Raw genomic sequence first — 17,852 nt, 5'->3', positions numbered from 1 at the left:
ACCACCACCACCACCCCCACCAACAACTGAAAGAACTGCGGATGCTGTAAATCAGGAACAAAAACAAAGTTGCTGGAAAAGCTCAGCAGGCCTGACATCATCTATGAAGGAAAAAACACAGTTAATGTTTCGGGTCCACTGACCCTTCCTCAGAACTCAAAAGGATAGAGTCCCCTTAGTCCTCACATACCACCCCACCAACCTCCGAATACAACACATCATCATCCTCCAACATTTCCATCACCTACAATCAGACCCCACCACCAAAAAGATATTTCCCTCCGCACCCCGTCCGCTTTCCATAAGGACCGTTCACCCTGACACTCCCTCGTTGGTCCATACTCCTCACCAACCCCTCCACCTCACCCAGTACGTTTTCCCTGCAATCGCAGGAGGTGCTACTCCTGCCTCTGTACCTCACCTCCGTCCAAGGCCCCGAACAATCCTTTCAAATCCGGCAGAGGTTCACCTGCACTTCATCGAACCTCATCTACTGAATCCGTTGCTCCCGATGTGGTCTCCTCTATATTTGGGAGACCAAATGCAGACTTGGGGACCAGGTTGTGGAGCATCAGTACTCTGCATGCACCAACGAACCTGATCTTCAGTTGCCATCCACTGTGACTCCAACCTCCTGCTCCCCTGGTGACAAAGTCTGTCCTTGGCCGCCTCCATTATCCAAGTGAGGCCAAGCGTAAACTTGAGGAACAACACCTTATCTTTTGCTTTGGGACCTTACAGCCCAATGGCCTGAATACTGACTTCACCAGCTTCAAAATCTCTCCTCCCCCGACCTGTCCATCTTCTGACTCACCTATCTGCTCCACCCTTCCCACTGGTCAACCACACTATCCCCCTACCTATATCCACCTATCTCCATCTCACCTATCCAACCCCCTCATTCTATTTATTTCTGGACTTCCCTCCCCAGTCCTGGGTTTCAGCTTGAAATGTTGACTTTGCTGCACCTCGGATGCTGTCTGACCAGCTGTGCTTTTCCAGCCCCACATTTATTGACTCTAGCTTCCAGCATCTGCAGTCCTTACTGCCCCCTAGGGGTACAGGTTCATAGTTCCTTGAAAATGGAGTCGCAGGTAGACAGGGTGATAATTTTCAGCATGCTTGCTTTCATCAATCAGAGCATTGAGTATAGGAGTTGGGACTTCTTGTTGCTGCTGAAAAAGATGTTGGTGAGGCCATATTTGCGTGTAGTTCTGGTCGCCGTACTATAGAAATGGTATTATTAAACTAGAAAGAGTGCAGAAAAGACTTACTGGGATACTACCTGGACTGGAAGGTTTGAGTCAAAAGGAGAGATTGAATAGGCTGGGACTTTTTTTTTCCTGGAGCGTGGGAGACTGAGGGGTGACATTATAGAGTTCTATAAAATCATGAGAAGCATTGATAAGATAGGTAGGCAACAGTTTTTCTCTATAATAGGGGAGCCTAAAACTAGAGGGCATAGGTTTAAGGTGAGAGAGGGGACACTTGCAAAAGGGTCCAGAGGAGCAATTTTTTCATGGACAGGGTGGTGAGTGTCTGGAATGGGCTGCCAGAGTTAATGGTGGAAATGAGTAAATTTTGTCATTTAAGAAACATTGAGATAGGTATATGGAGGGATATGGACCAACACAGGCAAATAGGACTGGATTAAATTGTGAAAACTGTGTGACATGAACCAGTTGGCCTGATGGCCTGTTTCCACGCTGTAGACCTCTGACTCTTAGAGAAGTTAGAATCCTTGAAAATGGATAAGTCACCAGGACCAGATAGATTGTTCCCAAGATGCTGAAGCAGGTCAGGGAGTAATTAGCAGATGCTCTGAGGATTGTCTTCCAATACCATAATTTAAAAAGGGTACAAAAGAAATGTCAAAAAGTATAGGCCAGTTAGTCTTCCTTTGCAGGGTAAGTAGTTAGAATCTGCCCTGAGAGATCAAAAAACCGAAATAAAATAGAATTCGAAAGGCATGGGCTAGTCAGGAATAGTCAGCATGGCTTTAAGGAAAGGTCATGCCTTACAAATTTGATTGCATTCTTTTGAGGCAGTGACAAGGAGAATCGATGAGGGTAGTGCAGTGGATGTTGTCTACATTGATTGTGGTAAGGCATTTGACAAGGTCCCAAATTGCAGACTGGTTAAAGTAAAAGCCCATGAGACAGAGTAATGTGTCAAATTGGATTCAAAGTTAGTTTAGTACAGGGAACAAAGGATAATGGTCAATGGCTGCCCCTTGTGAATGGAAGGCTGTTTCAAGTGGAGTTCTGCAGGGCTCCCTGTTGAGATCCCTGCTGTTCGTTTTATACATTAACAAGTTGGACTTGAATATGGGGGGGGTGGAGGCACGATTGGGAAATTTGCAGATAACAAAAATTGGCTGTGTTGTGGATAGTTTAGGGGATAGCTGTAGCCTCCAAAATGATACAGATCATGGAATGGGCAGGAAAGTCTCAGATGGAGTTCAACTCTAAGTGTGAGTAATGCATTTAGGGAGATCAAACAGTAAATGGGAATGCACAATAAATGAGAATATGCTGTGAGGGAGAGATAAAGTGAGAGATCGTGCCGTGCAAGAGCACAGGTCCTGTAAGGTAGCAGTACAGGTAGATAAGGTTGAAAAGAAGGCATATGGAATGCTCTCCTTCATTGACAGAGGTTTTGAATATGAAAGTAGGTATATAATGATGAAACTGTTTAAGACACTGGCAAGGCCACAACTGGATTATTGTGTGATGTTCTAGTCACCAAATTACAGGAAGGACATAATTGCTCTGGGGTGAGTGCAGAGAAAATTTACCAGAATGTTGCCAGGGCTGGAGAGGTTGGGTTTATTTTCCTTGGAACAGAGAAGGCTGAGGGGGTGACATGATTGAGGTATACAAAACTTAAGAGGGTTAGAGTAGACAGGAGGGACTAGTTTCCCTTGGCGCAAAATTCAAAAACGAAGGCTCATAGAGTCCAGCAAAGTGGCAGAAGCATTAGAGGGGATATGAGGAAAACCTTCTTTTACATAGAGGTGGGTGAGTGTCTGGAATTCGCTGCCTGAATTGGTGGTGAAGGCAGAGTCTCTAAACTCTTTTTAAAAAGTATTTGGATCTGCACCTCTGCTTTTAGCTGCAGGGCTATGGGCCATGTGCAGGAAGATGATATTGGAAAGGGTATCTGGGTGTCTTTGGGTTGGCATGTACAACATGGCCTGAATAACCTCATTCATTTCTACGGTTCTGTAGTTCTATATCAATGTGATATAAACTGTGCAAAGTTATTGAGCAGAATGACCGGATGAATTGATGCAAACAATGACTATCAAACTAAGAAAGAAGCCAAAGATATGCCAACATTTTAACTTTGATAAAATTAGTCTGACTGTCCACAAATCAAATGTAATGGTATGGAGAAAGGTGTAGAACTATATCAAAGATGCCAGTTCAGATTCCTGGGTCAAAAAGGATGGAAGAAGCAATTGGTGTTGAGATTACGCAAATGTGGTTTAGAGCTTTGAGAATTGTATGTTTGTTTTCTGGATCTTGAAAAAGCATTCAGTTACTTTGACTCGATTTAAGTTCTCCTCCAGTGCTTTTCAGCACTATCAAGAGATTGAAAAGAGAGACAGATTCCAGAATATGTTCATAAGGCAAATAGCAAAAATAAGACCAAGCAGGAAGTTGAAAGCATATCCAATTGGAAGAGGAGCTCAGCAAGCATTGTGTTTATCACCAGGTCCTCTGCCAGGTTTATGCAGAAGTGTTTGTGTGGAAGGGGAGTGACATGGATATGTGATGGTGGTATACATTATGATATCAACTAGTTTTCCACATGACCAAGCACTTGCAGCAAGCACAGAGTAGATTGTAAGACTAAATGTTAGTAGCAACAGCAATGAAATTTGTAATGAAAATGAATGTTAACAAAGCCTATCCCAGAATCACCATAAAATATTCATTTCTTCAGAGAAGAGAAAGAACTACAAGAACTGCAAGAGTTCAAGTATTTAAGTATAATATCTGCAGGTGGAAAGTGCTACAAAGAAATATGAAGCATAAGAATGGGGTGGGGCATTTTAGTCAGAAAAAATATTTGCCGAATGAATGACACAGTGGCTTGCAAAGAGCTTGGTTTGGAGCTTTGTTTTGAATGGACTTGAGATTTGGGCCATAAGACAGGAGACCAACATGCCAAGTCCATTTGAAATGTTTGGATGAGAATGGAAAGGATCAGTTAGGCAGAAAAGATAACGCATGATTGAATGCTGTGGATGATCATGGTCCTTGCTGAACATAATAAAGAACGTTTTTTTAAAAATTCATTCATGGGATATAAACATCGTTAGTTGTATCTGCAATTACTGCCCAGTGAGCAGTTAAGAGTCAACCACATTACTGTGGGTCAGAAGTCATATGTAGACCAGACCAGGTCAGTATGGCTGATTTCCTTTCCTGAACCAGATGTCTTTTTGACAATCAACAGTGTTCATCAAGGTGCCATTACATTAGCTTTCAAATGCAGATTCTTATTTTAATTAAACTCAATATTGTGTTTATGTTGAATTCAATACAAATTGTGCTATCTGCTATTGTTGGATTGGAACCACTGTTCCCAGAATATTAACATGATGTTCTGCATTGTTAGTCCAATGATCTGACCTAAGCCACTGGTTCCTACAGGTGGACTAGGAAGGGACATTAGGGAGAAAAAAATTTAATGAAGTGGAGTAAGGACCAGAATATCAATGTTGGATGGTTTGAAAGTTGAAAGAAGTTGTTGGTAAATGGAAAAAAAAACTGGCACTGTATAAAGTAATATGAGATAAAGACTTTAAACTGTGGACCAGCCTTCACGCAGGACATGCATGATAAGCTGTATTTAACTGCACCAGGATTAATTGTGTATTCAATCAGAATTTTGAACATTTAGTTGGCTTTAAAGGCGTACCAGTTCCAGTATTATTTCTAATTTTATAATTCAATCCAAAACTTAGATGAAATAAAACTGTTGGCTGTGTGAGGCTTGTGTCTCTTTGAAAGGGATTAGGTTGTGAAACAATAATATTAGGGAAGGTAGCTAAAATAGTTAGTATAAAAGAATTCAAAACACTTCTATAAAACCTTGGTTAGACTACAGAAATGTGTACGTTATCTGCACCCTATTCTAAAAAGCATCAGTAGTAAATGTGCAAAAATAGAATCCACAAATTTGATAACATTGTGTACGCAGCAGAAAGGACTGAACAGGCTAAGGCACATTTCTCTGGGGGTGAAAAAAAAATGCTAAACTGGTTTGTTGGGTTGGATGTAGGGAGATGTTTCCACTGTTTGTAAAGTCTGAATTTTACCCCAGTCTCAAATAAATTAGTCAGGAATTCACATGAAACTTTTTTACCTGGTGGTTGCTTATGTGGAGCTCACTGCCATGGAGTAGTTGAGGAATCTATCAGAAACCCATTTAAAATTGGTAGGTAAGTAACTGCAGGAGGGAGAAATATTCCATTGAATAGGTGAGCTGAAATATGTAGGGAGAGGGTTTATGGAACATAAACACCGGTACAGACTCCTTTGGTCACCTGGGCTGTTTCTATGAGCAATGAATGTACCTAATGACTTTACAATATGGAAGTGGACCAATCAGTCCTTCATATGTGTTAATTGTATGTCAACTATTTATATGCAAGGGAAGGACAGTTGTGGTTTCACAAGAATGTAGAAAGACCCACATAGTGAAACAGTGGAGTACCATCCTCCACCAGTGGCCCCTCTGCAGTAAACCTCTGAGGCTGACCTCTTTGAAAGAGCTGTCCAATTAGTCCCTCTTCCCCAACAGATACCAAGTTTCCCCCTCATCCAGTTTCCTTTTAAAAGTTATATTTGAGACTACTTTCGACATCCCTTCAGACCACACACTCTTGGAGAGTAAAATATCTCGTAACAAAAAAGTGCTACATGATAAACAGAGGGTGTTCCATTTGAATTTGTCACATTGCAAGGAAACTAATGTCGTCATCAATGTATTGAGTCATCACTAAACAAAGAACCATGAAGGAAACACAAACAGAAATTGCTGGAGGACCTTAGCAGGTCTTGCAGCATCAGTGGAGAGAAACTGTTGTTTTGGGTCCAGTGACCCTTCTTCATTCTGTGCATTTTTTTATTCATTCAGGGTATGTGGGTGTTGCCAGCTAGGCCAGCATTTTATTGCCCACCTCAAGTTGTCCTTGAGAAGCTGGTGGTGAGCTTCCACCTTCATCTGTTGCAGTCCATTTGTAGGTACCCCCACATTGCTATTACGAGTGCAGCTGCAGGATTTTGAGACAGTGATGCTGAAAGAACAGCAGTATATTTCTAAGTCAGAATGGTGAATGGCTTGGAGAGGAACTTAAATAGTGGTGTTCCATGCACCTGCTGCCATTGTCCTTCTGAATGGTGGTAGTCATGGAGTTGGAAGGTGATACCTGAGGAGCTTTGGTGAAATTCCATGCTGCATATTGTAGTTTGTACGCACTCTTGCTCCTGAGCATTAGTGGTCTTCTAGCTGGTGGTGGTGTGGTTTTGGAAAGTGCAAGTCTTTTAAATGGTACACACTGCAGGCTCTGTATGTCGATGGTGCAGGAAGTGAATGTTTTTGGATGAGGTATCAATCAAGCGACTGCTTTGTCTTGGATGGTGTCAAGCTTCTTGAGTGTTGTCTGAGTTGCACTCATCCAGACAAACAATATTGTGTCGCACATCTGACTTGTGCCTTATGGCAAGTCTTGGGATGTCAGGAAATGACGTACTGCAAAATCCATAGCATGTGACCTGTTTGGTAAGCCATAGTGTTTATATGGCTATTCCAGTTCAGTTTCTGATCAGTGATAACCCCCAGGATGTTAGTGGGGGATTCAATAATGATATGGTCCTTGCCTGGCCCTTGTCAGCCTAAGCCTGAATATTGTCCAGGTCTTGTTGCATTTGGACTTGGACTGCTTCAGTATCTAAGGAGTCACAAATGGTGCTGATGTTGTGCAATCACCAGCAGACATCCCCACTTCTGATGTTGTGACAGAAGCTGTGCCTAGTTTGGCTCCAACCAGCAGAGTTTACCCTGTAATTTCTATCGATTCTAGTTTTGCTAGGGCTCTGTAATGCCACACTTGGTCAAATGTGACCTTGATGCAAAGGACAGTCACTCTGACCTCATCTCTGGAATTCAGTTCTTTTGTCCATGTTTGAACCAAGGCTGTAATGAGGTCAGGAGTAAAGTGGCCCTCTTGAAACCCAACAGGTATCAGTGAGCAGATTATTGCTTAGCAACTGCTGCTTAATAGCACTGTTGGTAACCCCTCTGTCACTTAGCTGATGATCAAGTGAATCACTCATTGTACTAAACCGTTTAGATGACTTGAAACAAGAATAAAGCTAGACGGACTGACTGGGACAGTATGTTGGGTTTGTCCTGCTTTTTGTGTACAGAGCATACCTGGGCAATTTTCCAGGCATCAGATAGATGTCAGTGTTGTAGCTGGACTGGAAAAGCTTGACTAGGGCGTGGCGAGTTCTGGAGCACAAGTCTTCCATACTATTGACGGAATGTTGCTGAGACCTGTAGCCTTTGCGATACCCAGTGCTTTCAGCTGTTGTTTGTTACCATGTGGCGTGAGTCAAATTGGTTGAAGACTGGCGTCCGTGAAGCTGGTGACCTCTGGAGGAAACTGAGATGGACCACCTACATGGCACTTCTGGCTGTAGGTTGTTGCAAATGTTTCAGCCTTGGCTTTTGCGTTAATGTGCTGGGCTACCCCATCATCAAGGATGGGAATATTTGTGAAGCCTCCTCCAGTAAGTTGCTTAATTGTCCTCCACCATTCATGATTTGATGTGGCAGGACTGCAGAGTTTAGATCTGGTCCATTGGTTATGGAATTGCTTAGCGCTAACAATCTTTTGCTGCTAATGCTGTTCAGCACACAAGTAGTCTTGTGTTGCAGCCTCAGCAATTGATATCTCATTCTAGGGATGCCTGCTGATGTTCATAGCATGCCCTCCTGCACTCTTCATTGAACCAGGGTTTTATCTCTGGCTTTAACAGGTTTACATCTTCTGGGATAAGCCTGTGATTTGGTGACTCTGTTCATGTGACATTGCTGGTCTTATTTTTCAGTACTTGAAGTCAAAGGTAAGTGAGCAGTGATAGCATAAAAACCTTGCCCAGTTGCTACTATGCTTTTGTCAATTGTACAAACTGCAGTGACTGCCCATGTTGGAAAGAATGGATATTGAGACCTTTTGATTCAGTCTGCTGTTTTTCTCACTGGAGCTGCACTCATCCATGTAAGTGATGAATGATCTACCGTATTAGTGGCTAGTCTTGTAGATATAGAACTAGATGTGAGTGGTCAGAGTGCCCAACCTTTGACCTATGCTTGTAGCCATGATATCACTATCACTGTCACTGGTGATATGGCATCAAGAAGCCCTGACAAAGCTGAAATCAATGGGAATCGGGGCAAACGCTCCGGTGGTTGGAGTCATACCTGGAAGATGGTCATGGTTGTGGGAGGTCAATCATCTCAGCTCCAGGACATCTCTGCAGGAGTTCATCAGGGCAGTGTCCTAGGCCCAAACATCTTCAGCTGCTTCATCAATGACCTTCCCTCCTTCAGAAGTGGGGATGTTCGCTGATGACTGCACAATGTTCAGCAACATTCGTGACTCCTCAGATACTGAAGCAGTCCGTGTTCACATGCAACAAGATCTGGATAATATCCAGACTTAGGCTGACAAGTGGCAAGTGACATTTGTACCACACAAATGCCAGGCTATGACCATCACCAGTAAGAGACGATCTAACCACCGCTCCTTGACATTCAATGGTGTTACCATCACTGAATTCCCCCACTATCAACATCCTGAGGCTTACCATTGATCAGAAACTCAACTGGACTGACCACATTAACAGAGTGGCTACAAGAGCAGGCCAGAAGCTGGGAATACTGCGACGAGTAAGTCATCTCCTGACTCCTCCAAAGCCTGTCCATCCTTTACAAGGCACAAGTCAGGAGTGTGACAGAATACTGCCCAATTACCTGGATGAGTGCAGCCCCAACAACAGTCAAGAAGCTTGACACCATCCAGGACAAAGCAGCCTGCTTGATTGGCACTGCATCTACAAGCATTCACTCCCTTCACCACTGACGCTCAGTAGCAGTAGTGTGTACTACCTACAAGATGCACTGCAGAAATTCACCAGAGATCCTCAGACAGCACCTTCCAAACCCACGACCACTTCCACCTAGAAGGACAAGGGCAGCAGATATATGGGAACACCACAACCTCCAAGTTCCCCTCGGTCAGTTAACTCTGACTTCTGTCCATCCTGACTTGGAAATATATTGCCGTTCCTTCACTGTCACTGAGTCAGAATGCTGGAATACCCTCCCTAATAGCATTGTGAGTCAGCCTACAGCAGGATGACTGCAGAGGTTCAAAAAGGCAGCTTCTCAAGGGCAACTAGGGATGGGCAAGAAATGCTGGACAGCCAGCAAGCCCACATCCCACAAATGAATAAAAAAATATGTTTACCAACTGGTAAACAGCCGCCATCAAGATTTAAGTGCTTATGTCAAGGAATGATGGGTGTGTGTACTTTTGGAGGTGGTCATTATCCAGCATTCTAAGGACAGATGTAGCTCTCTGGCTTCTCAAATCTTGTTCTTCAACAGAAATGTATTTCAGCAACAATTCTACACCCTTAAAGTTACAATACAATAGAGAAATTAGACATGTAAAGGTTTTTCTCCGAAATTGAAGGGTTTGATAAAGCAAATTGGGAGAAACACTGGTGGGCAGGACGATAATCTGAAGACCAGTGTAAAGTAATTAGCTCAGATTAAGCAGAATCTTATCCAAATATTGCTGAGATTTGGAATGTGTTGCTTGAAAGGATAGTGCAAGCAAATATATTAGGAATGCTAAAAAGGAATCTGGTTAATTGTTAAAAAGGAATTAAAGCACAGTTATGGGGGAAAGCAGGGGAGTTGAGATCATTGAATAATTTTTTTAAAGATGCACAGAGACTCAATGGGCTGAATGATATCTCTCGCTAAATAAGTATGAAACTGGCTACTTTTTATATTGAGGTAAGTGAAATGTGGACTGCAGAAGTTTCAAACTGCTTCCTTGCCCATGAATAGAGACGAAACAGAAATCTTGTAGCAGTGCATTGATGATAATTATTAAATTTGAGATCCTTGATTATTAGATTAGAGACAGTTATACCTATGGCACAAATGTTCTGATTGCAGCAGCTTTTATCAGTTTTTCTTTTTCTGTTTCTTCATTTTGCTTTCTTGTGCTCTTATCTTTTTCTCTTCCATTTTCTCAACCCCATGTCAAATTATCTTGTATATCTTTTCTTTTGTCAATGTTACTGGGCTAAACCTGTGATATCTCGAGGAAGTGTGGGTTTTAGGTCAGGATACACGTGCCATGCTCAATACGGAATTGTTGCCATCTATTGAGCAGCCAGCTGTCACATATTGTTATGCTGATGGTCAACAGGCCATCTCAATTGCACTGCTAACTTGTCCTACAGGTCTTCAGTGCCGAAGAATTAGGGCAAAACACATTTGAGTAATGGCAAGTGATAGTCCTGCGAAAATAAATTGCTCATTCATTTGAGGGCAATTTAGGACTATAGTGGGAGTATCATCAGCCCAGCATGCAGGACGTTAGGCTTGAGTCTTTACTCTTTTGGATACTTTAACAGTAAAACTCTGGGCATTGTTTACCATTGCTGTTAATACAGGGGTGTTGGTACATTTCCTTTGAGTTTTGATTACATTACAGTTCTGAGGACGGGTGACTGGACCCGAAACGTTAACTCTGACTTCTGTCCACAGATGCTGCCAGACCTGTTGTGCTTTTCCAGCAATTTTTGTTTTGATGTCTGATTTCCAGCTTCTGCAGTTCTTTGGGTTTTTGTTTTTGTGATTAAATTGCTGCTGGCAGATCCGTGTAAATGTGATATATTCAGGACGCCCAAGAGAAATATGTTAAACTGAAACTACAATAAAATATAATGTAAATATGATTTTTTAAGTCATAGTGACAGTTTGGAATTGATTACAAAAATGTGCTTTTTGGCTTCCATAATCATTGTGTTCTGCATAACGACATTGAGGTTGTAAAACTCATCTTAAGCCTCTGAAGTTGGAACAGATATTGAGCTTTCTTCAGTACATACAGTCTCTTTAACAGCATCAGGAGTTAAAATTTGGAAATAAAATGTGGAAGAGTTTCCAATTTATAGGAAGCAAGCTCCCTGAGGCCCAAGTTGTGCTTGTGTTATTGTAGGACTGTTGACAAACTGCGGAACCATTTCAGCCATTGTCCCATCTATGCTTGCATGTTCCATAGCTGGCATAGTAAAAAGAATCTCCATGTTTGCTGGGATGTAAGGTTTAATGATCATTGTGGAGGCAAATACCACATAGTTATCTAATTTCAATATGGGGCACTTTTTAGGCCTGCGTTGGTTGCTGCTGTTATAATGGCTGATTGCTCGTTCATTTCCAAACCCAGCTTCTGACCAGCATTTTCTTCTTACCTTTATGTCCCTGCCCCTGTCTGTCTTTGCCCTTTGCCAAGAGTCAATGCATTTAGTGTTCCATTGCTGCATTGAGACTGGTGTGTAAAATACTTGGTGCTTCCTCTCGGAAGCCAGTATTCAAGGCAACGCCTGCAGCATTTCAATCCATTACAACAATTAGGCTGTGATTTAGTAAATCATTTTCAGTAATGCAGGGTTTGAGCTTGCCAGACTAGCTTATCTATCAACTCATTATGTGCATGAAATGGATGTTTCTGAAGGGTGTAAGCTCAGGTGGCCAGTTTAATTCAGCAATCTGTTGATCTACAGAACTCTATTGAGAATCATTTGGAACCTGTAAGAGTTCTTGTACGCATGCTAGCAACGCAACGTATTTGCTGGTTCTTTGTAGTGTAATATTCACCAATTATATTAATCAAAGAGAATTCTCAGCATGTTGTGTCATTATTTTTACTTCTGTTAAGGTTTTAAATTACAGCAAACTGTTGTATTGTGAATGTGTGGGAAAGGGAAGTACACAAAATTGATGTGATTTTTCATTGAATTCACACCTTTTGAACTTCTGCATTAGTGAGAAGTTAAAGACCACAGGACAACTGGCCAAGGCCACTGGGGCATACCTGTCAGCTTTTGATAATTTACTAATCCCGTTATCCCAACCAAAGGAGCAGCTGGAGACACAAAAAGGGAGCAAAGCACAAAATAGTTCTCATCCTACCATATAAAACTTTTTTTTTAAAAGGTTGTCATACTACTAAACCATTAGATTTAAAGATTTTTGTTGCCCCAAGTGCTGGAATCTAGTTAAGTTTCTGAAATTAATCATCATTCTTTTGTGATATACTGAATTTCAATTGGATTTAGGCTGCATGAAATAAATTGTTTAATGTGAATCAAGCTACAAATCTCCATACAAATAGCCCTCCTCTTCATGCCTTGTTACATGTGCTTTATCTGCAGAGCTTTACGACATTGTGAGCAGCTGATCACACGATATAATCGGGAAGAAAACAAGGTTTGCGTGGCAAACAGCAATTCCCTACCACAGTACAGTGCCTCCAGTCATATTGGCAAAGCAGTGGAGGACTGCATGAGAGCAATCTTTGGAGTCTTATTAAATTTGACTAATGACAATGGTAAGTTTTTAAACGGAGGGACCATATCACCAAGCTTGAAAGGCCACTTGGCCTACCCCTCCCATTTTCCATGTTTCAATCTGCTCTCTGCCACTCATCTCAAAATTGAGTAAATAAGTGAAATGCTGAGTCTTGAGAACATGATTTGTGGTGACTAAGTCACGGGGTCCTGTGCTACACTGGGGTTTCTAAAGTGCATGAATATAAGATTAAAGTAACTGGAGGAAAAGGTTAGATGTGCAACTTGTGTTTTTATTTTTCTCCAAATTGTGCTTCGAGGGGTGAATAAAAATTGTGCACCATTGTGCTCTTAGTTCAGTAACAAGAGTATGCAGGGTTGAAATAATTGAGATATAAATCATCAACGTTGCTCTCTAAACAGACAGCTGTTAAACGATTAAGTATATTTTTAATGAAAAGCTGTACTCCCCAAATCTTGTTATCATATTCCCCCCTTCGTGTTATAGGCATAGTGTTTGTTGACTTAGCTCAATTTGTTGGACAGCTGATTTGCAATTCAGAGTGATGCCAGCAACACGGGTTTGATTCCTGGCTGAAATCACCATGGAGATCCTCCTCCTCAACCTCGTCCTTGCCTGAAACATGGTGACCCTCAGATTAAACTCATTGCCAGTCATGTGTCTCTAATGAGAGAGCAGTCCTGTGGGACTATGGTAACTTTACCTATTGGCTTCAAATGTCAGTGATGTTAAAGTATATTGATGTAGCCAGTTATTGTGGTGCAGGAAGAGGCCATTTGGCCCAAAGTTCATGCCAGTTCTCTGTAAAGCAATTCAGAGTTTTATTCCTCTGCATTTCTCTGTATCCCTGCAAGTTTATTTCACTTACATAAATTGCAGTTTATTACACGGCAATGACTTGATATTGGCATTTAACGACCATGCTTAGCTGAGACAGGAAGTAAAGGTATTGATTTGCCCAAGTCAGTTTCTCCATCGTTGCTGTCTCTCTGCTGTTCAAACCTATTTCCTCTCTTCTAGACTTGAGAGCTATTGACTACTGATAACAAGACAGACATGATGTAATTATTGAACCAATTGGTTTATTTTATGATCTGCTGCAGATTTTGTAACATTGCTCTAATTTAGGTATTTGTTCTGGTTCATTTTCTCTAATCACAGAGGCAGCTCATGAATACCTTTTTTGACTCATGTCATTTTCCACGTACTTTGTTTTCCTTCCTCTTCTATTCTCAGGGTTGAGGCCTGCTCAACAAGCTACATCATGGCCATCCTTGTCTTCTCATCATGCCCCCCTCCCCCACCCCTCTTTGCTAGCTTTGGCAGTCAGCTTTGACTAGCACCCACCCACTGCACGAACATAAAGTGCACGGCTTTCGACACAGGATTGGTGTGGCCTTCCAAAGTTGTTGCATTGAAACAAGAACTCTGACAAGTAGAGACTCAAATCAAACCACAAGTGGTGTTATTTTGATGTGCCGGCATGATACGCTGCCCCAGTCATTTTACAATGGAGATTGCACCTCAAAAATCTTTATGGCCAGAATAGAATTAATTCTGTTCATATTGGTCATTGCGGCTTGTGCTTTCAATGTGTTCCAGTTCTAAAGGGTAATCATATTGCGAATGTTCATCCTTTATTTTCAACAAATAACTGAGCTCCAGGTTTCTTTGTTCCTGTGTGTAGTACAGATAAGCATAACAGCAGGGACTGTTTACTATTTGTTAAACCTGTGTTCTTGTGGCACTCTGCTTCACCCTAAAGGTGTAGCATAGTTGGTGCGAGTGAGGCTGTTTATGGCTTGATGGCTGGTGTTGAAAATACACAGTGAGTTTGATGGGTTAAGTGACATTTGTCAATTCCAAGGTAGCCATAAGAATCTCTTCAAAATTATTGGTGGTTGTTATTGGTTCATTAGTTAGTCTCCGTTTTGCGGTAAACTCCTTAGATACCATTCATTACTCGGGCTTATTGTCATCCATTGTTTATTCTTTTATCCTTTTAGAGTGGGGCAGCACGAAGACTGGTGAGCAGGACAATCTCATCAGCACAACCATGAACTGCGTGCTTCAGGTGCCACAATATATACCTCAGGAACAGAGATTTGACATTCGAGTGTTGGTAAGAAATATGTACGAATTACAAGAAATGACAGTGCAGCTTTTCAGCCTCCTTAAAGGCCTTCAGTACAAAACCAGGAATTTTAGTTAACAGGTTATGGTTCTTTTTTCTGGTTGCTTTATGTGTAATTAAAATGAACTTAACCAACATAAACAATAAATTTTCAAACTGTTTGCCTTACCTCCACTGTTAATCAACGTTTAAAAAAAAAATGGCAGTCTGATCTGCAATACTTCTGCCTTGGTCAGTAGTTCTGTTTTTGATTTGCTAGGCGCTGTGTAGATGCAATACAGTAAATGTCTGTCTCTGACCTGTTTATATCAATTATCCTTTTTATTGTTTAAAATTATCTTTACCTTAGAAATGTCTTTTATTATAATCCAAGACATTATTTGGCTTAGCTTGAAGGCAGAGGAGGTGCCTAGCTGGAGTCCAAAGATTGGGGATCACCAAAGAGAATTCCATTTTGAGGTAGTTTTAACCTTTAGTCATGTGGCCAGAAAGGATTTTAAAATTACTGCCAGAGCTCCTATTTTTTTCCTCTCTTGTTCCCCTCAATAGTCTGGGATGCATCTTATCCAGGACTGCAAATTTCTCCACTTTTATTTAGGTTGCTAAACCGCACTAATACTTCCTCTCTGTAAATTTCCTCAAATATTTCACAGTCCTTCGTCCTGATGTCTATACATGTGTCATCTTTTTTCATTGTGAAAACCAACACAGACTATACATTGAATACTGTGCCTATGTCTTCTGGGTCCTCACTCATTCCCTCTGTGGCCCCTTATGGGCTCCTGCTCTTTCCCTATTATTCTTCACTCTTTATATAGATCTAAAAATCCCTTACAGGTTTTCCTGTATTCTACTTATGAATGCTTTCTCATGCATTCTCTCAGCTTTCCTAATTTTCTCTTTAAGCTTCCCACCGCACTTATGCTGCTCTAGGGACTCTGCCATATTGAGCCTTCGGTATCTACCATCAGTTTCACTTTTTCTTAATTCTAACCTTATGTCCCTTGACATCCAAGATTTTGATCTCACACTTTGTTTTTACAAGAACATGTTTGCCCTATGTTCTTGCTATTCTGACTTGAACACCTCCCAAAGGTCAAACAGTTTTATCTGTGAATGGCTGCTCCCCGTCACTCGGGCCAAATCATATCTATCTTAGTAAAACCTGCCTTTCCCCAGTGTAAACTTCTATTCCTGGCCTGACCTTGTCCTTTTCCATAACTGTCCTATATCTGAGTTTTGGTCACTATCTTCAAAATATTCCCTATTAATATGGGCTTAGGTCCAGAACCTCCCCCATCCCTTGTTGCGCTTTCTATATACTGGCTAGTAAAACATATTCCTGGATGCAATTTAAGAGTTTTGCTCCCTTCCTAGTTTGAGTACTGAAATCATCCCAGCACGAGGGAGGCTGTAACACAGTAGTAATGTCTTTGGGCTAGTAATTCAGAATTCCAGGCCAATACTGTGGGGATTGGCAGATGGTGAAATTTGATGACCCAGCCGCAGTCAGGATGGTGATAGTCTTGGAGACGAACTTCTAGGTGTGGTGTTTCCATGTATCTGGTGCCCTTGACCTTCTGATGATCATGGGTTAAGAAGGTATTGCTGAAAGAAATTTAGCCAGTTTTTGCAGTGCATCTGTGGATGGTAAACATTGCTACTGAGCATCGGTGGTGAAGGAAGGCGATGCTTGTCAATATGGTGTTAATCAAGTGGTCTGCCTTGTCCTAGAAGTTGTCAAACTTCTTGAGTGTTGTTAGAGCTACACCCATTCAGTCAACTGGGCGAGTACTCCATCACACTCCTAACTTGTGCATCGTTGATAGTGAGCTGGTTTTGCAAATTCATGAGGTGAATTTCTTAGCCCCTGGCCTGCTCTTGTAGCCACAGAACTTACATGGCTAGCCCAGTTCAGTTTCTAGTCAATGGTAGCCCCGGGATGTTGACAATGATGAGCATGTCATTGAATGTCAAAGGCTCATGGCCAGGTTCTCTTGTTGGAGATGGTCAATGCCTGGCATTTGTGTGGTATGAATGTTACATGCCACTTGTCAGCCCAGGCCTGGACACTACATTTTTAGATACGTCTAGTGCTGCTCATGGCATGCCCTGTTCCATTTTTCATTGAACCAGGGTTGATACCTTGGCCTGGTGGTAATAGTAGAGTGGAGATATGCCGGACCATGAGGTTGCAGATTTGAGTTGAGTTTTGTTGCTACTGATGGTCCACAGTGCCCCATGGATGCCCAATCTTGAGTGATCTGTTCAAAATCTATCCCACTTAGCACAATGGTAGTGCCACACAGAAAGATGGATAGTATCCTCAATGTTCTAACTGGATTTCGTTCTCCACCAGGACTGTACAGTGCTCACTGTTACCACGTCTGTCGTGGAGAGATGCATCTGAAGTAGATAGATTGGTGAGGATGAGGTCAAGCATGTTTTTTTTTCCCAATTAGTGGTGCTAATCAGCTGCTGTTGGTGATGGACATTGAAGTCTCCCACCCAGAGAATATTTTACATCCTTGCCACCCTCCATGCCTCCTGCAAGTAGTGCTCAACATTGAGGCGCACTGATTCACCAGCTGAGGGGTACAGTGGGGGTTGTGCAGTACTTGGTAATCAGGAGGCTTCCTTGCTCATATTTGACCTGGTACCATGAGACATTATGGTGTTGAATGCTCCCAGGGCATCCTTCCTGACTATATGCTGTTGCTGCAGTCTCTCCTAGGTGTCCTACCAGTGGGACACAAGATATAGCCCGACAGTCATATTTGGGATGTCATATGGTACGATTCTGTGCTTGACTTGTCAGTGAGACAGCTGTCCCAATTTTGGCACGAGTTCCTGCAAGTTAGTGAGAACAACTTTGATGTGATTGACAAGGTTGATTTTTGCCATTGTTGTCTCTGGTGCCCTGGACAATGCCATGTTTCCATCTGGTCTCATTCATTTTAGACATTTTAGTGGTTTGAGATATGAGTGGCTTGCTCAGCCATTTTGGACAGCAGTTACG

The 17,852-nt window shown here is 42.0% G+C and overlaps 1 protein-coding gene across 1 annotated transcript in view; it reads left to right on the top strand.

Annotated features, from left to right (window-relative positions):
* The window catches only part of waplb (WAPL cohesin release factor b), a 189,195-nt gene that overhangs the window by 147,148 nt on the left and 24,195 nt on the right, over positions 1 to 17,852 (top strand). Inside the window, exons 13-14 of the mRNA XM_048616249.1 lie at positions 12,543 to 12,718; positions 14,706 to 14,821. Coding sequence (XP_048472206.1) covers positions 12,543 to 12,718; positions 14,706 to 14,821 — 292 coding nt within the window. The remainder of the gene's footprint in view (positions 1 to 12,542; positions 12,719 to 14,705; positions 14,822 to 17,852) is intronic.

The sequence above is a fragment of the Rhincodon typus genome, chromosome 34, assembly GCF_021869965.1.
Source record: "Rhincodon typus isolate 14 chromosome 34, sRhiTyp1.1, whole genome shotgun sequence".
Lineage (NCBI taxonomy): Eukaryota > Metazoa > Chordata > Chondrichthyes > Orectolobiformes > Rhincodontidae > Rhincodon > Rhincodon typus.
The sequence above is the reverse complement of the archived record's forward strand: the minus strand, read 5'-3'. Positions and strand labels throughout refer to the sequence as shown.